The 24,382-nt window shown below is 32.4% G+C and overlaps 1 protein-coding gene across 4 annotated transcripts in view; it reads right to left on the bottom strand.

Annotated features, from left to right (window-relative positions):
- Positions 1-4,087: 4,087 nt before the first annotated feature.
- LOC139522963 (sodium-coupled monocarboxylate transporter 1-like) overlaps positions 4,088-24,382 on the bottom strand; it is a 56,212-nt gene continuing 35,917 nt past the window's right edge. For 2 of the 4 annotated variants that reach the window (XM_071316648.1, XM_071316647.1), the window contains exons 2-15: positions 19,182-19,247; positions 17,210-17,261; positions 16,393-16,460; positions 15,540-15,694; positions 14,988-15,128; positions 13,975-14,101; positions 13,087-13,175; positions 11,965-12,250; positions 9,820-10,049; positions 9,491-9,591; positions 8,583-8,606; positions 7,395-7,492; positions 5,592-5,773; positions 4,088-5,093 (exon numbers count right to left, since the gene is read on the bottom strand). In XM_071316648.1, the coding sequence (XP_071172749.1) occupies positions 5,606-5,773; positions 7,395-7,492; positions 8,583-8,606; positions 9,491-9,591; positions 9,820-10,049; positions 11,965-12,250; positions 13,087-13,175; positions 13,975-14,101; positions 14,988-15,128; positions 15,540-15,694; positions 16,393-16,460; positions 17,210-17,261; positions 19,182-19,247 (1,605 nt within the window). In that variant the 3' untranslated portion in view covers positions 4,088-5,093; positions 5,592-5,605. The remainder of the gene's footprint in view (positions 5,094-5,591; positions 5,774-7,394; positions 7,493-8,582; positions 8,607-9,490; positions 9,592-9,819; positions 10,050-11,964; positions 12,251-13,086; positions 13,176-13,974; positions 14,102-14,987; positions 15,129-15,539; positions 15,695-16,392; positions 16,461-17,209; positions 17,262-19,181; positions 19,248-24,382) is intronic. The other 2 variants (XM_071316650.1, XM_071316649.1) reach the window with 1 other exon arrangement.

Genomic DNA, 24,382 nt, shown 5'->3' with positions numbered 1-24,382 from the left:
TGAAAGGAAGCCATATATGAATGAGTAAAATTTATGACAACTTTATAGTCAATCAATATTTTTGTTATTTGCAGTTTCTTATTGATAATAGATTTATGATAGTTTCTGTTTAAAACATTCACAACGAATAAGACTCAGGTCGATTCAAAACTTGTTTCAGTTCTAGAACATCCTTGGCTTTCAAATATTCGGAATTTAACGTTACCGATAAAGGTCAATTCAGAAACATGATTCGGACGTGTGAAGTGTAAAAGTATTGTTTTCATAGTTCGTTCCTGTGTGTGTTACATTTTAATGTTGTGTTTCTGTTGTGTTGTAGTTCTCCTTTTATATTTGATGCGTTTCCCTCAGATTTAGTTTGTAACCCGGATTTGTTTTTTTCTCAATCGATTTATGAATTTTCGTGTCAATACTAAAATACACACGGATCTACGTATCGAGCCCACCGATGGGTCTTCAATGTAGCGAGAAAACTCCTTCAGCTGGCCCCTTAAAGATATGTATACTAGTACAGTGATAATGGACTCTAAACTCCGAATTATACACAAGAAACTAAAATTAAAAATCATACGAGACTAACAAAGGCCAGAGGCTCCTGACTTGGGACAGGCGCAAAATTGCAGCGGGGTTAAACATGTTTATGAGATCTCAACCCCCCCCCCCCCTATACCTCTAGCCAATGTAGAAAAGTAAACGCATAACAATACGCACATTAAAATTCAGTTCAAGAGATGTCCGAGTCCGATTTATTAAGACTTTTTCATAATTTGGCTAAATGTTTTACATGGTTATAAATAAATATGAGAACTTGAGTCTAATCAGACAGTGAACATGTGTTGACAGCTGGTGCCCCTAAATCTGCAATACTCCAATACAAAACATTTTAACTGCATTATGCAATCGAGATCTTCTGTCTAAAGTGTTTAACGATGCAATTGACAATTGTTATCCATGTATTATTTCAATTGTGAGTTCGTTCAATCAGTATATTAATTGAATATATATAATTTCATATTATATGCGTAATTTCGTTTATTGAAGAATGACTCTTCAGCATAGACATAATGTTTTTGTAAATAGTATTTACAAAGTATGGATAAATTGTATAAGAAATCAATCGTGGATAAAAAAATCAACATGGAAGTTTTAAAGAAAATATGATGTTTGGAAGTATAAACCAGATACATGTAATCAATAACAGTGTACAATAAAAAGCTGCGCCAAGATCGCATGATACGTCCCGGCGATAGTTTTTTCAGTAAAAAATTGTCCATAACTACTCAATGCCATATAAGAAATTTATATAATAAACCTAAAGGAAGCTTATTATTATAGATGTAAACCTATCACCGAAGTTTAATGAAAACTGCTCACAGCATTTCGGAGTTATGGTCCAAAAACTTAAAAATACCCCCTTTCATATGAATAGCAGTTACTAATCTTCTGACTCGTATACACTAAAAATTGAAATGGAGTTAATGTCAATAGATTTGAACAATTAACCAAAGTTTTATGAAAATTAGTTAAAGAATTTTGAGTTATTGTCACACACTCTCCACAAGAGACCAAAGCTACACAGAAATTAACAACTATAGGTCACCGTACTACATATAGCCATTTTATTTTTATTTGTTGCCCTTGTTTGTTTTTATAGTGATAAAGATTGATTAAAACACAATGTCAACTGCACTCCCCAATTTTTGACATTTATGGCTGTTGAATTTGTTCACACATTGTATTCAATATAATAAGATTTAATGCAAATGTCAAACAAATGAGGGGTTAAGCTGGCTAAAAGCCAAATTTAATTTTCCAACTACTTAATAATGAAAAGCTTGTAATAAATTAAGGTTATGACAGTTGATTTCCATTCGTTTGAAGTGTTTGTACTTTTGATTTTGGCATTTGATTGCAACGTTATGTTTTGAATTTTCCTCGGAGTACAGTATATTTGTTGATTTACTTTGAATACTTTTAAAAGGCAGTAAAAAAGTCGCTATTGACGAAGATTTCCACTCCTACTTACCCCTTTGTCGATTTCTAAATCCAGAATTCAGAATGTTTGACGCAAATGTATCAGTATTAATTTGGAGCAGCATTTAAATACAAGTTTAATGGATAGAAGCGATTATCCAAATTATGATTAATCATGCACAAGAGGACAAAGGCTAAATCACCTAAACAATTGTTTTTTCCATTCTTCATCTAAAGTTCCTCTCTGAAGTATGTCTAAAATACAAATATAAATCTAGAAGGCAAAAAGTGCACATTTTGTCCCAGTAAACTGTTGATAAAAAAAAATCCGAAACATAAACCATCACCCTGATGGCAACTTGAGCGGGTATTTGGAAATTTTTTTGTTTGTTTTACAACACAATATGATTAGAATTTCGTCGGATAGCATACAATGTACTAATTTTAGTAGGATCTATTAACCTGTCTGTTCACTCTATGTTAAGGGATAAGTGTGGTTGTATTTTTCTTAGCAATGTTGTGATTTATGGATTTGTTTTTTTTTCATTTTTTCTTCTGGTTATGGTATAGTCAGTTCTTCATCGACCCAGGAATCTGATTGATCCTTTGTGATCTTCTTGATCAATATTTTAAAGGGACATTCCTTTATGGAAGAAAAGAGTAGGTCCAGTAAGACCTCTTTTTGGCCCCAAAATATAGCAGTTTTACAAAATTGTAAAAAAATTGTCTCTTTGACACATTCACCATTTCCATTCTCAATTTTGTTATCAGTTTAAAAAAATTGTTAAAATGTAAACTTTTAGTTATTTATTGGACATTAGAATGCTTCTGCTACATAAATATGGGCTGTTTTTGACAATACAATACACATATATGCATATATCGGCTACTGGCACCATTAAGTCATGCTAAATTACTGAAATCTTCACAATTCTAGCATTTTAGTTAAATTTTAGACGGTTTTCGTGTAAAACGAAAGTGGCTGCATTCGTGTTCATCCTTAATATTAAAATGTAAGTTGTATTTGATGATAATACACCAATATATAAAGGTTGAGTATGAACACTTTCATTTTTGACAAAAACCATCTGAAAAGTGACATTTTTCGGCATATTTGGTAGATTTTTCTTATTTGAGCTTGAATCGGATCGTTTTTAATGACTTAATCAGTTAAAATCTTTCACATAAACTAATTGATTCAAATGAAATAGACACTTAAGTGTTTAAAAAGTGGTCAAAATCTTTCGTCAGATGAACCTTGAGGCCAAAATCGGTCCTTACCGGACCTACTCCTTTGAAGACTGAAGATGTAGATTCGTGGCTCTGTACTTATACATCCCGTTATTGTACTATTGTAAAACATGTTTGTATTCTTGTTTTTCATTTTTACTAATGTACCTTGTCTTAAAGCCCTTTTTTATGTATCTTTGGTACATATAGGACGTGTCTCTGTACATCCCGTCATTGTGTTATTGTACTATCATGGTAAATTGTGTACCCCTATTCTTGACATTTTTACCTATTAATGTCCTGGGTTTTTTTTGTACACACATTATAATGGAATTTGATGCGACTGTCATACAAGTGAGAGGTTTAGCTAGCTTTAAAACCAGTTTTAATCCACTATTTTCTACATAAGAAAATATCTGCACAAAGTCAGGAATATGACAGTTGTTATCCATTTGTTTGATGTGTTTGAGCGTTTGATTTTGCCATTTGATTAGGGACTTTTCTTTTTGAATTTTCCTCGGAGTTCAGTTTTTTTGTGATTTTAATTTTTTCTTAAAATAAATTTGAGGGTTCTTTTTGATTTGCAAAATACCTCTTTGGAGTGATCCCATTAAAATTTATAACATATACTTTTCCTATACTGTACAATGTATATATTTTAGGTGGTTTTTTTTGGTTATTTGTACGTAGCCATACAATTTTTTCTATATGTAATCCTTCATGTTGGTAGACTTTTTAATGCATTTCTGCTGTTTTATATAAAGGTAAGAATATATGGTACGATTGTCAGTGAGACAACTTGCCATAAGAGACCAAATGACATAAGACGAAAACAACAATATATCACCGTACGGCCTTCAACAATGACTAAAATTGCATATCCCATTGTAAGATATAACACTTTAATGTTTGATTTGTATATGTGTTACATGAATGTAGATACAAAGTATAGTTTATAAACATTTAATTGATATAAAAATGACTTATCATATATAGATTTCACATTTGATTAGTTACGGTGCACAAGAAATGTGCCCATATATTACTTAAAAGCAAACAGACAAAATTTAATGAAGCATATTACTTGCACTGAATAATTTCCACAAGAAATGTCTGCCCATAATGTGCACATGATTTAAATTGTGTATAAAATGTGCAAAGTAGGTCATCCTTACACTTTTAACACTTCTAGACATCTACCTTTTTATATCTTCAATGTTGATAATCTAATAAAACAAGTCATGTTGTTTCATATAAAAAAAAAGAATTATAATGAAAACGACATTATGTTCAGGTTATGTACAATATCAAAACGTTCGACTTTACTATATAGTTTCACCGCTGTTCATTTATTATAGAATGAAAATTTGCCAACGTCATATTTAGCACTGTTTCTTCGAATGGCGATGGTAAAAATCTGCAGATATCGACTTCTTTTTCTAGACTGGGAAAACTTCTTCTTTGTTCAGACTCATACTTGTTAATTTATCATATGTGTAAATTGTATGAAAATGTAATATTTTTCACAATGAGCTTTACAAATATTATGAAACAATCTTTAAACGGAACATACATAATTAAGTTTTAGTAAATGAATAATAGCCATTGCACTTTATGTACAGACGCTGCAGAAAATAAACACTGACATATACACTTAAAATAGTTCAGTGAAATTAAAAGCAACCCTTTTAAAACATTGAGTTGTTAAAATGACACACATACACACGAATCACAGTTACAACAGACATAAAATGTTCATATTCAGATAGAACAAAGTTCACGTCTTGGACACTTGTATCAGCGGCTTATAGTCACCATAATGTACAGCTATATCCATCAACATCCTGTTTGTTCACTCCAGTTCTTTGATTGAAAACTCACTGCGTAATCTATTAATATAATAATGAAAAAATATTTCATTTTATATGCGTTTGTTAAGAGATTTTCTACCAGAATAGACGATGCAATAAAATAGTGTGCTGAAAGGTAAAATACCTTTATTACAGTCTCATATTGATAGGTGTGCAAGAAAGATGTAAAGTTAAAGTCAAACTGTGCGTTTCTTCTCATTGAAAGATAATTCACTACAACAACATTATAGGTACTGATTTACCGCAACAGATGCACGTTTTGATAAATTATTTCATTTCATTGCTGCTGGAGGCCAAACTCTACTCTGGTGTTATTGTACAATTCAGTAAATGTTATCATTATATATTCGTAATGCTGTGTCGCTTTGAGACTTAATTAAAATGTAACTTAAAACAAGCAAAATATTAAAACAAAAAGCAATTGAGAAATAGCATTCATGTAACATTTTGAACAACATTAATATTTTTTGTTTAACCACGTAAGCTAATAAATCATCTTTAACCTTATTTTCGTACCTTTACGACTGTATTTATAAGTGTTCGCTCCTTTCTACAATTACTGTCTTCTCTCCGTTTTGAATTCTTTCTATAATGATCGCTTTCTCTCCATTTCCCGTATGCGAACCATTTTCATTAATAGTACCGTTAATCTTGTCTACAGAGCCCTGTTTTGAATCGGTTTTGTTCAATATATGCATCTGAAATTACAGATATGACCAAACAGTGCCATATATAGAGAAGATTCCCCCAGTTTGTTGAGGGCTTCGTGTCGCTAAGAACAGATATGACCAAACAGTGACATATATAGAGAAGACTCCCCCAGTTTGTTGAGGGCCTCGTTTCGCTTAATACAGATATGACCAAACAGTGACATATAAAGAGAAGATTCCCCCAGTTTGTTGAGGGGTTCGTGTCGCTTAGTACAGATTTGACCAAACAGTGACATATATAGAGAAGAATTCCCCAGTTTGTTGAGGGGTTCGTTTCGCTTAGTACAGATATGACCAAACAGTGACATATATAGAGGAGATTCCCCCAGTTTGTTGAGGGCTTCGTGTCGCTTAGTACAGATATGACCAAACAGTGACATATATAGAGAAGAATTCCCCAGTTTGTTGAGGGGTTCGTTTCGCTTAGTACAGATATGACCAAACAGTGACATATGTAGAGAAGATTCCCCCAGTTTGTTGAGGGGTTCGTGTCGCTTAGTACAGATATGACCAAACAGTGACATATATAGAGGAGATTCCCCCAGTTTGTTGAGGGCTTCGTGTCGCTTAGTACAGATATGACCAAACAGTGACATATATAGAGAAGAATTCCCCAGTTTGTTGAGGGGTACGTTTCGCTTAGGACAGATATGACCAAACAGTGACATATAAAGAGGAGATTCCCCCAGTTTGTTGAGGGGTTCGTGTCGCTTAGTACCGATATGACCAAACAGTGACATATATAGAAGAGATTCCCCCAGTTTGTTGAGGGGTTCGTTTCGCTTAGTACAGATATGACCAAACAGTGACATATATAGAGAAGATTCCCCCAGTTTGTTGATGGATTCATGTCGCTCAGTCTTTGGTTTTCTATGTTGTGTTTTGTATAGAGAAGATTCCCCCAGTTTGTTGATGGGTTCATGTCGCTCAGTCTTTGGTTTTCTATGTTGTGTTTTGTATAGAGAAGATTCCCCCAGTTTGTTGATGGGTTCATGTCGCTCAGTCTTTGGTTTTCTATGTTGTGTTTTGTATAGAGAAGATTCCCCCAGTTTGTTGATGGGTTCATGTCGCTCAGTCTTTGGGTTTCTATGTTGTGTTTTGTATACTGTTGTATTGTATATTGTTGTTTTTAAATATTTTTATTTGCCATGGTGTTGTCACTTTTTTTCCAAGTTTCTTCTGATATATTTCACCTCTCTCGTCCATTGCTACACAATATCTTTTTTTTTCAATTTCAGTACATGATACATTGCTGACAGTAAATGCTCATGGTTGCTGGAAATTGAGAATCTCATGTGAATTGGCATCACATGTTTTCTGATGGAATAAAGCGAATGAAAACCTCTTTAAAAAAATTTACAATCACAAATGTTTAATACAGTAAAAAATATCCCTGACTTTAGCAATAACACGAAATACAATTCTATGCGTCTGAGGTGATTTCTTGATTTATCTTTATCGGGAACGCTCTTATTGAAAAAATTGGAAAAAAATTGAAAGCCAAATATGTATAAGGACCGATAGATCTACAGTTTAAGTTAACAAATAATGCTATTCTTTTAAATAAGAGGTTACAGTTGTCACATAGCATCATTATATATTCCCTTACCTCTAAGTCTGTTGAATTGTATGTATTTGCTAGAGAGGCTATCCAGAGGTATAAAGGTGACAATAATCTTCTATCGACAGGCTTTTTCTTGGTACCACCTAAATTGAAAAAAAGTATGAAATTATGTGGGCATCTGCATGTACTGTACATGTGTAATACAAATGTATATACAAGAAATAAGAACTAAATAGACAACATAAATAAATACACCAATCATTAAATTCAAAAGTACAATTGTCACTGAAAAATGAGTTGTTGTTTTTCACTTTTATCATGTTTATAGCATTGTAATATATTACGTATAGCTATACATATTATACCATAATTGTTTCACCTTCACCCATTTTTTTTTAATGTACATGTATTTTTTTATCAATCACCAAAAATTGTTTAATTTGTATAAATATTTTATGAACATCATTAGTTGTTTCGTAAAACAAATTTAATAGTATTAATCATACATTTTATAACTAGAAAAAATATTCTCCACTAGAATATGCTTCATACTGAATAATTGCTTAACTTCTATAAGTGGTTTAAGAAAACAAAATCTGCAATTAATCAAACAAAGCCTTGAAATTTTAACATTTACCTTAACTTTGGAAAAACATGATAACATTGTCCCCAAAAAGTAAAGGGAAACTCCAGAAAAAGAAAAGGGAAAATAATTTGATAGATGTAGACTGAGCTAAATATTTGTCACAAAGGTTTTGAATAATAAAACAAAATACATAATTGTTGAGATAAATAATGTTGTATAAGATAGTTTTAATAAGAGCATGCGCAAGTGTAAATTTATATTACAATACATGGATAAAAAAGTCAAATATTAAAGAAAGCAACTTTTGATTTAAAGACTAAAAAAAACCAATATGAATAATACATGATATTTATAGCTAATGCTCATCCTTGCTTTTTTCTAACACACTCTGCATTTTTATCTTTTTTTAATAAGCAAAATGTATTGATGCCTCGCAACTTTTAAATCAGTTCAGTGCAGGTACATTTGTATATTGCTTGACTGTACAGTTTAGGAAATAGACTTTTATTATTGCAAACTAATGCTTTTGCATACAATTTTGTTTTCAGCACATATATCTACAAAGATGTTAAAGACGAACGAATGTCCCTGATAAATGTTAGACACATGCATCAGGTATTATCAAAGAGCCAGATACATTTTAATACCAATATACTTTGTCGTCCTCCATTCTAAAAATAAGAATGTACATTACAAAAGTCAGTTTATGAAAGTATAACTAACAAAAATGTAGAACCATGGTGGCAAAAGACTTCTTAAAATATATTTCTATTTAAACATATGAAGATGTGGTATTATTGCCAAGGAGATAACTATCCATCGAAGTGGATGTAAGCAATAATAGGCAACAGTACGGTCTTAAACGAAAAGAAAACAAATACCGTTAAGTTGGCTTTAAAATTAAAGGTCCCTACATAAAAAATATGAAACAATTGAATTGACAAAAACTAACGGACTTATGTATAGCAAATAATCCACGAAAAAATAATATAATAGATACATTGTGTATGTCCTAAGTTCAAAGTTAGAAGCCTTTAATTCAGTGTATGGTTGTCGTTTGTTACTCTATTTTATATTTGTTTTTCGATCATTATGATGTATAAAAATAGGGCAGTTATTTCATCTCTGTGCCATATATATCTGATTATATCGTCTGAAATTTGTTCATTGTTGAAGACCGTAACGTAACCTATAGCTGTTAACTTCTTTGTCATTTAGTTTCTTGTGGAGAGTTGTCTCATTAGTATTTATACCACATATTCTAATTTTTAAATAAATCAACAACATACTCTGAAAAGGCTCCTGTCTTAAGACTAATGACTTATAAACGGTGGGTAACAGATATTTGCATCTTATTTCGATTTGAATATAAAGAATGGTCAAAACTACGGGAGTAACATGAACCCAAAAAGCGCAAGTATATTCTTTCGTAGAACAACAATAGTTTTTTTTCTATAAATACAATAAAATATCTGCTAAATTCAGGTTTCAAAAGCAAAACCTGTATAAAATGAAGGTCATAACTGGCACAATATATGATCGGTTGATTACTTACCCGAAAAGCAGCTGACCAATAGTGCTACAGATACTGCCACTAAAACTGCAAGTGTACTATACCATAAGTATGAGATACTATAAAATGTCTGTAATCCTGTCCTAGATACAACAAATGCAGAAACAATTTGATATTATTTTTTTTCGCAAGAAACACTCAATGCATAATAATACCAACTTTTAATAACATCAGCAAATAAACTTTTCAACTGTTACAAAAAGTATTATTCGTTTTAACCATTTCCAATATGAATACCAAAAATTACAATTAAGAAATCGTTGGAGACATTCTCGTTAAATTCTATCTCTCATTATTGTATAAAGACTTACTTTTCAGCTGCAGCGACTTGAATATTTTCAATATCTGTAGATGAGTTATACAAAGCAGTCGTCGTGCTAAGTGTTGTATAGTTTGTGGTCCAATGTGTTGTATAATTGGTCAAAGTGGTATTTGTATCCACTGGACATGCATATGTTGGCGGACTTGGTCGACTCGCAATAGTTCCAATGGCTAGCCAAAATGAAAATGTCAAACTGCATATCATTCCTACAGTAGCACCCTAAAAGATAGAGGTGTAGTGATTAGTGCATCGGATTTCTGACACAAATGTTCCTGGTTCGATGCCCGTCTGGGATAAAAATTTCAGGAACTGAATTTTCGGCTCTCCCTTGACACCATTTGCGAGTATGGTCTCGAGGAAACGATGATAGTCCGTCGGAAGGGGACGGTAAATGGCTGAACCGTGTAAAGAGAGAGCCATATCTCTTGCACGTCAAAGACACCCTTGTAGATTTTGAAAAAGATTAGGCTAATGCCGCTACAAGGCAGCACTCGCTCCCGCAAAGTGGAAAGGGATTAATATAAGTTGCAAAACTTGTTTCCCAATCCACTATAAATAAATATGTATAAACCAAAAAGATAGATCGTAGCCAATAGAAATTACTTGTTTGAATCTACCATAATTGACTTTTCAAATTTGTAATCAAATGTCATTGCACAATTACAGAGACAAAAAATACGTTTTTTTTCTATTATATTGATAATTAGAGGCAACATCAGTATACCGCTGTTAGAAAGTCATAAACCGATTGAAGGAAAACAAATCCGGGTAAAAACTAAAACTGAGGTGAACACATCATCTATAAGAGGAAAAATTCACTGGTAAGTTATATAGAAGATGATATATTTGGTGATCTATTTAGATATCATTTCATTTCTAGTGGCACAATATATGATGCACATCTCATATAAACTTGTTTAAAAAATAAAATCGACAAGATGCATCAATTGCAGCTTCCGATACATAACTTTCTTTTTATCAATAACATCAGTTCGTTTATAAACACCATATAAAGTTTCCATTGATCTTCAAGCTTGATTTATCGCCATAAGAACTGTATCTGAGAAAACATAGTGTGAACAAATTGTAGCATAAAATGACCCAGATAAGTATGTGGACCTTTTCTCCCATCAGAAATATATTTCGATAAATCGAGTGCTTTGATTTATTGACGTCTAGTCTCCTGATTCTACATATTCATGACGAGATTAAATATATATGCTTCATAAGGTTGATATTTTGTCTTGCTTGTTGCAGTAACTTACATGAGCTGTTGCTATGACTCATTCACATACAAAAAGGTTGGCACTATTCCTCTACGAGGATAAAATTGAGAATGGAAATGGGGAGTGTGTCAAATAGACAACTACCCGACATAGAACAGACAACAGCAGAAGGTCACCAACAGGTTTTCAATGTATAGTAAAAAAAAACCCGACAACACATTCAGGCTGCAGGTTAGGACCATTTCGAATGACTATATCTACACACCAGTCAACCGTCCGGACTTAAGATATATTTTGCAACTCTTATGCGATTTGTTGAATAGAAATGCGTGCCTATAGTATTAAATTGAAATATATGATATGTTTATATGTTTATACTTTTAATCTCTATATGTTTATATGTTTTATTAAAATGTCCTGTACCAAGTCAGGACAGTTGTAATAGTTTTTATGTTTGTTTGTTTGTTGCATTGTCATATGTTTTTGTTGCATTTCAGAGTTTCTGTTGTTTTGTTGTTATCCTGTTAAAGTTGATGTGTTTCCCGCGGTTTTAGTTTGTAACTCTGTTTGGTTTTCTCTAAATCGATTTATGACTTTTGAACAGCGAAGTACCGAAGTTACCTTTATTTATATTACGTTGTTCAAGTGGTTAGACTATCTGTTTGAGTAAGTCTTTGTTTTTTTTCTATTTGCACCCAACTTTTCATCAAGAGTGTCAATTTCTCCATGGTTAGAAATCCAAATGCATCACAACACACATATATGCAGTTAAATTTCCAGATAGTATGACCTGGATTTGATAAACAAAATTGTGCTTTTCCTGCAGTCAGGGTGCTGGGTGTCATATAAAGGTTATACTGGATTCTTTTCACACCTCTTTAGTTTATTAAAACTTCTATATTACTCACCAGTGAATTTATACACGGGAAGAACAAAGCCATCACAAAAAGCGCCAGCAACGGGCCACCAACCATTCCAAAGATACTTAAGGAAATTTGTAATATAAGAGTTCCAAAATACTGCGACAGGAATGCCAGTCCAATCGTCAATAGGCCATAAAGTAATGCAACCACTTTTGAATACACTGTTGCTTTACTTTCATTAACTTCTGTTAGAGTTATTTTCTTGTAAATTGGTTTGAAGATATCTGTCATAAATACCAAGGCAAGAGCATTGACACCGGAGGACACTGTACTAAAATAAAACAGATTATTGAGAACAACGATGCTTCAGAGGGGTTTGTAAACAATTTAGCCTCTGATTATAACCTTGTATTTTACAATTGCGATTATGTGGGCAATTAAAAGTACTAATTACTCAGCCGACATTTTTATGTGAAAATTACATCTCTGAAGATGAATTATCGCTTACTATGTCTGTTGGTTTTTTTTGCTCACACATTGTTGTCAATATATCTAATATTATGCAAATGTCATGCAAATGTTAATAAAATATTGAATGGAATTACAAGTGAGACGTTTAAAAAGCTATAAAACATGGTTCAATCCACCATTATCTGCATAAGGAAATCCATGACAGTTGTTTTCTATTCGTTTGATATTTATGAGTTTTTGATTTTGCCATTTGATATGGGACTTTCTGTTTTGAATTTTCCTTTGAGTTCTGTATTTTTTGTTATTTTACTTTTTTACTACGTGTAGATATTTGTTTACAACGTTAGAAAGAAAAAAAACAAGAAGAAAACTCCTTGATGGAGTTTTATAATAAAGCATATGACTTTACAGTTACTTATTTTTACATTATTGTGATCAGAAAAAGGGTGAATTGACAAAATTGGTTCCCTCTTATCCTTTTCAAGTCAGGAATATGACATTTGTTATCCATTCGTATGTTGTGTTTGAGCTTATTTTGCCGTTTGATTAGGGTTCGTTTTTTTGTGATTTTAATTGATAAACTAGGACGTGGATTATGATGCAAATTAAATAATTTTTCAATGTTCCCATCTGTCTTTAAGCTTTGGAAATATCATTCATTTCTTTATTTCTTTAAATTATATGATATAAACTCACCTTAAGGATGCACTGAATATACAGGCAACAAACAAGCCTGGTACACCATATGCATTACCTAACACATCCATTACCAAATATGGTATTAACTGTAAAAAGTAAGGTATTTAGTAAGTTAACATGTATTCGTGTTTAATGCTTATAAAAGCAATGAAACATAATTAAATTGAACTAAAATGATAAAGGACACCCGATTTTGGAATTTTGTAAGCACTATAAGCCTGAATCGTATCAGAGGGAAATATATAATTAAGATGATCTAGCTTTCTGGGATTAGAAGTTATAAGTTATAAGTTAAAACTTTACCGCTCTTGGAATAAAAATGAAATTGTCCAGCCAAATGAACAGATCTATATATAAAGGTGTTTATTATTATAAAGTATTGCTTCTAAAGAGAAACATACATGCCCATAATGAACAGTGTCATAATTGTGTAAAAACACAGGCTTATCAAAGAGCTGTAATCGCGAGCAGGATTTGAATATATAAATATGTATTTTTGTATAATTTGTTTCTGTTTCAGGTGTTGATGATTTTTGTCTTCTCTAGGACTTAAAAATTTTCATTAGTCTCATTTTAAGAAGTAAAAACTTAAATGCGTGCAATATATGTAAGTCCAACAATTCAATGATTTATCTGCGGAATATGAAATAAAATTCAGATAAGGACTCTTACGCCATATGAGCTTGAGTTATTTAGGAGAAAATACACTCTTATGAATTGCCTTGTGTCAACAAAATATAATCTGTTATAATATTGGATAATTTAATGCAAATAGAAAACATCATACTTTTAGATAAAAGATTCGTAAAAACGTCTGAAACAGAGGTTTTAACATATAACAATAATAGATATTACTCTATAGCTAGACGGACTAGTTCTAAATACCTGATCTGCTTTTGGAATTATACATGGCACAGGACTTTGGTCTCCGTATTTTGCAAACAAGACAAGTCCAGTGTAAACAAGCAGTGATGTAAATACTATACTTGCTGGTAACTGTAGGTACAAAGCACTAGAAGAATATAGGAAATTATATTTATTAAAAGAAACTAGATGTACATGTAAACTTCTTCCATTTGAATGATTGACTCTAATATTTGAAATTTATATCAATGTTTTTATCAAATAAAGAAATGAAAACTTCAATGTTAAAAACAAAAGAAGGAGATCTTTAAAATATAATATAATATTAAGTGTTGGTTTCTTGAAACTAATGAGAATTTGTATAAATGAAAGTTTCTATTACCGTATTATTTTTGAATTTCATTGCTTGAGATAAAAATTCCTATCCCACGTGTGGAGCAGGATCTGCTTACCCTTTCCGGAGCACCACTTTGGTGGTTTTGTTGGGGTTTAATTTGCGTTCTCTACAGTTTTCTATGTTATGTCTTGTGTAATATTATTTGTCTGTATGTCTTTTTCTTTTTTAGCCATGACGTTATCAGTTTATTTTCGATCTATGAGTGTGAATTTCCCTCTGGTATCTTTCGCTACTCTTTTATAAACGGTTAACAATAATAAAAGAATAATACATGTTTTCAACTGGTTTTTTTTATTAGACCACTTGATGACCGGGCGTTTGTTATCACTTAACATAGTTTTTACGTTTGAGCTCCTTGTAAGTTTTAGTTTGTCATCATTTAACATACGTTTGAGCTCCTCGTAAGTTTTTGTTTGACATCATTTAACATACGTTTGAGCTCCTCGTAAGTTTTTGTTTGTCATCATTTAACATACGTTTGAGCTCCTCGTAAGTTTTTATCATTTAACATACTTTGAGCACCTCGTAAGTTTTTGTTTGTCATCATTTAACATACGTTTGAGCTCCTCGTAAGTGTTTGTTTGTCATCATTTAACATACGTTTGAGCTCCTCGTAAGTTTTTATCATTTAACATACGTTTGAGCTCCTCGTAAGTTCTTCATGCTGACGTATCGTTGAACCATAGCTTGGTTTCCGCCATACACGGTCAGTGCTGTCATGAAGCCACCAAGTATAAGTGTCCAGACCGTGTGTCTCACCATAGGACTGGGATCAAAACTATAATTTAAAGTCATCATATTATACGGTTACTTTTCATCGTTTTTGATTTTAACATTACAAGAGATCATGGCCAATTACTTAAAATTACTTACGATCTGAATAATTTTTTAATTAGTATCAATTTTCATAAATGCGCTGTTTTTTTAAGTATACAAGTCTCATCAAAACTTCGGCAGCGACGGGAATTAACATACATTTATTAAAGTTGCGTTAGCAATTTTACAATAGGTAGCATAAACAGTTCATAATAAAAACGCATACAGAAAATCTCTATATAAACTTTTTTGCAAGAAGCTCTATTTTTTTTTCTGTAAGTGGTGTACCTCGTACTCTATTCAAATTTCCCCCCCAATAATTACTAGTGAAATTAATCAATAGATTAAACAAACAGAAACAATATATACCTACTTATCAATTTCTAGTTTTCCACCCGCTGACGCCTTTTCGAAGACCTTTGCTATTCCACCCACTTCTATCGTGGCTTTGATTATAAGTGTCATCAACCCAGCAAAGACAATAATCATTTGAAAAGCATCTGTCCACATTACTGCTTTTAGTCCACCCTTGGAATAGACATGGAAAAACACATTTTGAATTTTCATGTCAGAACTTAGTGCATAAGACTTCATGTACTGTATGCCGACTCAAAACAATATTTACCAAATATGTTTAATGTTGATGATTTTATGTTAAATAACATACTCGGTATAATGTATTTTAATATTTTGTACAAGAGATCTCGATATTCCTATAAAGCTATTCACAGACACCCTCAGAATGTATGCGTCTTTTGATTATTTTTTTTTTTGGAAAATGTAACTACGCATCGATATGAACATATTAATTTTAAATGGTGAAGCCCTCTGCATGTACATTCTCGAACTATTTTTTTACATTTAAAAAATCATTTGAGGATCCAATCGTTGCCTGTTGTATATATTTTTTTAATACATAACAATCATCTGGATCGGGCCAGAAGTTGACTTTCCTCCAAACTGTTATAAATTGTTATTGTCAAATAGGACCATATAATGCATTACAACAAAGGTATTAATCTACATATAATGCATTACAACAAAAGTATTAATCTACATATAATGGGTCGTATTCTCTTAATTCCTATGCCAAATAGTTCTAAGTAAGTTTCTTAAAAAATACTTTCTAAATATATCGAAATTATATTTGAATTTTTATGTGAAAAAAGGGGAACAAAATAATTAATGCATTACTATTCTTCGAGAGATAAAAGGGCGAAACTTACAATAGCTGTGTAAAATGTGCAGACCAGTCCGATCACCAAAATAGACACCAGCATATCTATACCCATAACTGTAAAATTTCACATAAAATATGGAAAATAATATAATAAAATGTTCAAGTCTTATAAGGCTTCTACTGTTACACTTAAAAATCTAAACTAAATTTGACAAAAGTACTAGATACTTCAAACATGTTAAAAATTTGAGGACAGATTTCTTGAATATCTATTTTACAAATCACTTTTGACTGAATGATTTTAATGGTTTTTTGTAAATGAAACGATCCTACCCAACTACGTCAACGTCATTATATAATACTTTAATTTTTGTATAGAATTATAAAAGATGTCAACAAAATACCCGTTTATCATTATACGTCAATGGTTATATTATGTAACTGGGTTACTGATATTAGATTTAAGTCTTATGTTGACACGCATTAGAAAAATATGGGATTGGCGATTGATGAACCCTTCATTTACAATGTATTTATATCATTTCAAGAATCAAACAAAAAGATAGGATTTACTGCAATAAATTGAACTTGGAACAATGTATGCTTGTGCGTGGGCTGGTGCGATAAAGGGGGCTGTCTGTTGGAGGAGTAAAAAAATATAACAATCACTAAATAAACATTTATTGTATCAATATTTTAACTTATAAAAACAAGTAATATATATATAAAAAAATTGCATGTTGAAATCAGAATATCTCTAACCGTAATTAACATTTTATAGATCAAGCGCTGGCGCATATTGTATATAATAGCACAGCCATGTTTAATAAACTATATACTAGTAATGCAATTACGTTACCTACCCTGATTAAGAGCAAGTGCTGGTGCGTACAGTACTACAGCCATGTAAAGTATCTATATTAAAGAAAAAAAACATATCATCGTGAAGACCACTATATTTTGCAAAGTTTGTTGCATTGTCATACCCGAACAGTATAAGAATAGACCTACTATATATATATTTTTTAACCGCGATTAGTCTTATCGGGGCCTATTATAGCTGACTATGCGGTATGGGCTTTGCTCATTGTTGAAGGCCGTACGGTGACCTATAGTTGTTAATGTCTGTGTCATTTTGGTCTTTTGTGGATAGTTGTCTCATTGGCAATCATACCACATCTTCTTTTTTATATGCATGTTCACTTGCCTGTCCCATGTCAAACCGTTTGCACGGCGTTATTACAATATACATTATGGTGAGAATTATTGTTGAATGCAATGCGTTGAATGGTTTGCTCAAATATGGCAACTTTGGTCTGGATCTGAGAATAATATGTGTTCAAATAGTTAAAGCCATGTAAAATAACAATTGAAGCTTACAATATATTGATTTGTTAATACTAAATTGTCTAATTTTAAAGCGGAAACGTCATGACCAACTTTTGATTTTAGTGTATGATATTGTTTTCGCTTTTACGCCCTATATAAAAGATGAAAAAGCGAAAACGCCAAATGAGATTATAAGATCGACATAGAGTGTGTAAAAAAGAAATCAGATTTCGTGTCTATTGTCGTCTTTCTTCTTGGATACATTCCTTACAATTAGTTTGACGATAAAAATAAAGTCGTTGTATCGTCAATCGAATAAAATGGCCTGTTCTAAAACAATATAGAAAATGCCAATTTGAAAGTAAATGCAGTGGAATCAAATACCCGGTCGGTGCATCTATTTTGTGGATTTTTTTAAGCTGAAAGAAATGTTATATTAAAATAACATTGAGTGTTTTCTAAGGTCATGGTGGTATAAGGCATGAATTGAGAGCCGTGGTGTAGTGGTTAGTGCATCGGACTACTAACACAAAGGTTCCTGTTCGATTCCCGTTCCGGGATGAAAATTTCTGGCTCTCCCTTGACACCATTTGCGAGTATGGTCTTAAGGAAACGATGATAGTCCGTCGGATGGGGACGATAAATGGTTGACCCGTGTTAAGAGAAAGTCACATCTCTTGCACGTTAAAGACACCCTTGTAGATTTCGAAAAAGAGCAGGCTAATGAAGGAATTTGACATTTAACTGAAGCAAAACGTATAACCATCTTGTCAAGACGTAAATATCTTTTTATAGCGAATATATCGGCCGGATACAAAAATCCAATAAACCCTACGTCATTTAGTCTCTGGTGGAGAGCTGTTTAATTTTCTATCATACCGCATCTTTTTATTTTTATCTTCAAAGATACTAGGTTTATAATTTTGAACGCCAGACCCATGGGTTCGTCCGAAAAATACTCAGCAATGACGCTCGAATAAAAAAAAAAATAACCAGCATTGTTAGATAAAACAAGATAGAGATTGGTAGTAATATGATAAAAGTACATACATTTTTCGTTTATCAAAATAAACATTTTAGGAAGTTTTTCAAACGTACAGGGTTGTAAGATTATGAATCCAGAATCAGCTCTAGGTTATATTTTCAATCCTTAATTGTTATTGTTCTCGAATGTATATAATTGATCTACATGTTATTTTTCAATTGAAAATTTATTACTCTAGAAGCATCTATTCATTCAATGATTGGCCATTAGTATAAACAAAATATGCAATACACGTGTGGAAATCGTTTATATTTATTTTGTCAAGTATTGTAAGCTGGTGAGAGTTTTTGCTCTGTGTAGAAGGTCTCGTTGTTACGTTATGATGAAGAACAACAATACATGTCCTTTACCTTTGCTTGTTGTGGGTTATTTTTCTGTGCGTGTTTCTGATCTTATGGCATGAATGGACATCCCATATCGTTTCTTTTCTATCTATAAATGAATGTATTGTCAACACTTACCATTTGTAGCTGAAAAACCAGGCAACCAATAATTCTTACTAGTTTGTTAAATCTCATCTCAAGGTACTGAAATAAAAAACAGATACAAAATCTTATTGCTAAAAGGCACGAGAACAGTAGGCGGGGATTGTCATGGTTTTTTTCTACGATGGTAAAATTGTATAAATAAAATGTCCTTTCCTTATTGTTGATATTTTGTAATAAAATTAACGGTACCAATTTTCTTGCACCAGATGCGCATTTCGACAATACATGTCTCTTCAGTGATGCTCGTGGCCAAAATATTTCAAATCACAAGCTTATATAAAAGATGAAGAGCTATAATCCAAAGGTCCAAAAAGTATAGTCAAATCCGTGAAAGGAATCAGAGCTTTGCATGAGGGAGATACATTTCTTGTAACCTGACACACTCAATATGCCCAATATCAACAAGACGCGTTCAAATAATATTTTTTTTCTCCACCCATGTAAGAGGTCCTTTAAAAGGTGACCTTTGAAAACCATTTTTACAGAAAAATGAGCATACAATTGTATTAAGTTGAAGTATAAAAAAATGAATGCATTGACTTGACATATTAACGATATATTAAAAGATTCGACGCCGAAACTAAAAAAATGACAGAGAGTCGAAATATTTGCCACTGGACGCTAAAGCATATTGAAGTATATATATCTCACTAATCACTTTTCTCGTGTTTTTAAACCGTTTGACCTTAGTTTGACTATTAGTCCTAGATATAGTTATGATCAACGATACAAACTGTTAGATTAAAATACTGAGACAAGAATCTACTGTGGTCAAGCAAGCCTTTATTATAGTCATACAATACGTAATATAAACAAATATATACAATCTTTAGGATCCTTTAGTCTACGCTCAAAAGAATATATGTTTTGTCAATTTTGCTATATTGTAAGGGGATGTTCCACGAAATGTTTTAAAATAATAACAAAAAACGTTTATATATTGTAAAATAATGTATATATACGTCTATGCCATCAGACTACACATTTTACCAACTCGAATATTGATATTTTTGTGCAAATAACAGTAGTGTATGATTTATGAGAGTGTCTGTCCTATATATCATTTAAAAAAAAACCATTGTATTACCAGACAAGCAGTACTCGTTATTTCCAATAATACAGCCAATATAAAACGTACAGCGATATGATAAAAATAAAAAAAAAAACAAAACAACAAAACAATACATAGAACGTTGAAAAACATTGCTATAGACACCCCAAGGACTTATAAAGCGGACAATAACTCGACAGGAGAAATAACGTGACTGAAAGCAGAAGGTCTAACTTATTTTTTTGGCTCAGTTTGTCTGCCCATGCGGAATATTATAAAACGAATAAATATTCCAATTACAGCAGACAAAACTCACATCAAAACAAAATTCAAATATTCATTCCACTGAAATAGAGGAGTTGAAAATTTCAGATTAAAAAAAATTACTGTCTGTTTTACAGTTACAACATTATAATGGTCACAAGTCTGAAATTTCTGAGGGTACACAGGCAAATTTTGTTCACGTAAATTTCACGTGAAATTAGAATTTTTAAAATTAAATAGCTTCCCAGGGAATATATGATACATATAATACAAGGTATGAGATCAGATGTTGAGAAAATTTCATTTTAAACACCATTTATATTTTTTCACGTGAAATTCACGTGAAATTCATGTGAAATAATTTCACGTGAAATTCACGTGAAAATTTAATGTGAATTTCACGTAAAAAGTTAACGTGAATTTCACGTGAAATCACTTCACGTGAAATTCATGTGAAATTCACGTGAAATTAACGTGAAATTTATGTGAAATTCACGTGAAATATGATTCACGTGAAATTCACGTGAGCAAAATTTGCATGTGTAATGCCACTACAATAGATGTTTAACTTTAAATTACAGTTACATTCTTAAGATAAGGTCACTAATATATGATGAAATCATAATCTTTCAGTCAGTTTAATTGAAGTCTGGAGCTGGCATGTCAGTTAACTGCTAGTAGTCTGTTGTTATTTATGTATTATTGTCATTTTGTTTATTTTCTTTGGTTACATCTTCTGACATCAGACTCGGACTTCTCTTGAACTGAATTTTAATGTGCGTATTGTTATGCGTTGATTTTTCTACATTGGCTAGAGGTATAGGGGGAGGGTTGAGATCTCACAAACATGTTTAACCCCGCCGCATTTTTGCGCCTGTCCCAAGTCAGGAGCCTCTGGCCTTTGTTAGTCTTGTATTATTTTAATTTTAGTTTCTTGTGTACAATTTGGAAATTAGTATGGCGTTCATTATCACTGAACTAGTATATATTTGTTTAGGGGCCAGTTGAAGGACGCCTCCGGGTGCGGGAATTTCTCGCTACATTGAAGACCTGTTGGTGACCTTCTGTTGTTGTTTTTTTTCTATGGTCGGGTTGTTGTCTCTTTGGCACATTCCCCATTTCCATTCTCAATTTTATATATATGTATCTTTTTAGGAAATACATCCGTCTAAAGACAGATTTTCTACTTGTAACTAAATTAAGTCTGCTGACTAAACATATTGTATTTGTGGCTTTGAGTACAAGTGGTCAATCTTTTTCAATCTTATCATAGGATAAATAAATTTCGTCCTCATATGTGGTAACAATGTAATTCAGGGTAGATATATGCAAACACAGGGGTCAGATATGTTCATTTAGAAACACTCGGCATTCTCTTCTAAGATATTTTCTTTCTTATTTCTTATTTGAAATTAGGTATGCCGAAGATGAAAAACTGAATTTGATTTGGATATTCTTTTAAGGGCCCTTTAAGGATGTATTCTTCTGCCGTTTCAGTCTCATTCAGTCTCGTTGAAATCTCGTTCTGTAATTATTTCCAAAACATGGGTCACAAGTGGAAAATAGCAATGAATTTGATAAAGAGCATAATCAAATTTACCTCTCTGAAAAAATTTTGGTATTTCCAATGAGTAGTTTTTGAGTAATCAAATTTAAATTTTATAACCTATCAAGTAAGTCTTTTTAGCCAAAATCTTGAGAAAATGGGCGAGGGATACAAAAAAATGATTTTACCAGAAACATGTACATCCCACATCCCTTTTTAGCTCACCTGGCCGAAAGGCCAAGTGAGCTTTTCTCATCACTTGGCGTCCGGCGTCCGTTGTCGGCGTCCGTCGTCGTCGTCGTCCGTCGTCGTCCTGCGTTAACTTTTACAAAAATCTTCTCCTCTGAAACTACTGGGCAAAATTTAACCAAACTTGGCCACAATCATCATTGGGGTTTATAGTTTAAAAAATGTGCCGGTGACCCGGCCAACCAACCAAGATGGCCGCCATGGCTAAAAATAGAACATAGGGGTAAAATGCAGTTTTTGGCTTATAACTCAAAAACCAAAGCATTTAAAGCAAATCTGACAGAGTAAAATTGTTCATCAGGTCAAGATCTATCCGCCCTGAAATTTTCAGATGAATCAGATAATCGGTTGTTAGGTTGCTGCCCCTGAAATGGTAATTTTAAGGAAATTTTGCTGTTTTTGGTTATTAGCTTGAATATTATTATAGATAGAGATAAACTATAAACAGCAATAATGTTCAGCAAAGTAAGATCTACAAATAAGTCATCATGACCAAAATGGTCAGTTGACCACTTTAGGAGTTATTGCCCTTTATAGTCAATTTTTAACCATTTTTCGTAAATCTTAGTAATCTTTTAGAAAAATCTTCTCCTCTGAAACTACTGGGCCAAATTTAACCAAACTTAGCCATAATCATCATTTGGGTATCTAGTTTAAAAAATGTGTCCAGTAACTCGGCCAACAAACCAAGATGGCCGCCATGGCTAAAAATAGAACATAGGGGTAAAATGCAGTTTTTGGCTTATAACTCAAAAACCAAAGCATTAAGAGCAAATCTGACAGGTAGTAAAATTGTTCATCAGGTCAAGATCTAGCTGCCCTGAAATTTTCAGATGAATCAAACATTCTGTTGTTGGGTTGCTGCCCCTAAATTGGTAATTGTAAGGAAATTTTGCTGTTTTTGGTTATTATCTTGAATATTATTATAGATAGAGATAAACTGTAAACAGCAATAATGTTCAGCAAAGTAAGATCTACAACTAAATTTTATGACCAAAATGGTCAGTTGACCACTTTAGGAGTTATTGCCCTTTATAGTCAATTTTTAACCATTTTTCGTAAATCTTAGTAATCTTTTAGAAAAATCTTCTCCTCTGAAACTACTGGGACAAATTTAACCAAACTTTGCTATAATCATCATTGGGGTATCTAATTTAAAAAATGTGTCCGGTGACCCGGCCAACCAACCAAGATGGCCGCCATGGCTAAAAATAGAACATAGGGGTAAAATGTAGTTTTTGGCTTATAACTCAAAAACCAAAGCATTAAGAGCAAATATGACAGAGGTAATATTGTTCATCAGGTCAAGATCTATCTGCCCTGAAATTTTTAGATGAATCAGACATTCCCTTGTTGGGTTGCTGCCCCTGAAATGGTAATTTTAAGGAAATTTTGCTGTTTTCGGTTATTAGCTTGAATATTATTATAGATAGAGATAAACTGTGACAGCAATAATGTTCAGCAAAGTAAGATATACAAATAAGTCATCATGACCAAAATGGTCAATTGACCACTTTAGGAGTTATTGCCCTTTATAGTCAATTTTTAACCATTTTTAGTAAATCTTAGTAATCTTTTAGAAAAATCTTCTCCTCTGAAACTACTGGGCCAAATTTAACCAAACTTAGCCATAATCATCATTGGGGTATTTAGTTAAAAAAATGTGTCCGGTAACTCGGCCAACAAACCAAGATGGCCGCCATGGCTAAAAATAGAACATGGAGGTAAAATGCAGTTTTTGGCTTATAACTCAAAAACCAAAGCATTAAGAGCAAATCTGACAGGAAGTAAAATTGTTGATCAGGTCACGATCTATCTGCCCTGGAATTTTCAGATGAATCAGATAATCGGTTGTTAGGTTGCTGCCCCTGAATTTGGTAATTTTGAGGAAATTTTGCTGTTTTTTTGTTATCTTGAATATTATTATAGATAGAGATAAACTGTAAACAGCAATAATGTACAGCAAAGCAAGAACTAAAAATAAGTCACTATGACCAAAATAGTCAATTAACCCCTAAGGAGTTATTGCCCTTCATAGTCAATTTTTAACAATTTTCGTAAAAT

Source organism: Mytilus edulis, chromosome 5, assembly GCF_963676685.1.
Source record: "Mytilus edulis chromosome 5, xbMytEdul2.2, whole genome shotgun sequence".
In the NCBI taxonomy this organism is placed as follows: domain Eukaryota; kingdom Metazoa; phylum Mollusca; class Bivalvia; order Mytilida; family Mytilidae; genus Mytilus; species Mytilus edulis.
The sequence above is the reverse complement of the archived record's forward strand: the minus strand, read 5'-3'. Positions and strand labels throughout refer to the sequence as shown.